The 241-nt window shown below is 71.0% G+C and overlaps 1 protein-coding gene across 1 annotated transcript in view; it reads right to left on the bottom strand.

Annotated features, from left to right (window-relative positions):
• Isyna1 (inositol-3-phosphate synthase 1) overlaps positions 1–241 on the bottom strand; it is a 9,083-nt gene that overhangs the window by 7,355 nt on the left and 1,487 nt on the right. The window contains exon 6 of the mRNA XM_013028325.1: positions 13–230. Within this exon, the coding sequence (XP_012883779.1) occupies positions 13–230 (218 nt within the window). The remainder of the gene's footprint in view (positions 1–12; positions 231–241) is intronic.

Genomic DNA, 241 nt, shown 5'->3' with positions numbered 1-241 from the left:
CCCCGCGCGCACCTGAGAATATTCTCGATGCAGCTGCGCTGGCGGAAGAGCGCGTTCACCACCGGGCTGCCGGGCGGCACGAGCGGCGCCTTGAAGAGGAAGCTGAGCAGCGACAGCACCGGGTGGAAGCCCTGCGGCTCGGGGTCGGCGTCGGTGCAGAAGCTCACGCGCTGGCACAGCTCCGTGAGCAGCGCCAGGTCCAGCATGATGGGCGCGGCCAGCAGCGAGTCCTGCGGGCGGG

This window comes from Dipodomys ordii, unplaced genomic scaffold (assembly GCF_000151885.1).
Source record: "Dipodomys ordii isolate 6190 unplaced genomic scaffold, Dord_2.0 Scaffold108, whole genome shotgun sequence".
NCBI classification, from domain to species: Eukaryota; Metazoa; Chordata; class Mammalia; order Rodentia; family Heteromyidae; genus Dipodomys; species Dipodomys ordii.
The sequence above is the reverse complement of the archived record's forward strand: the minus strand, read 5'-3'. Positions and strand labels throughout refer to the sequence as shown.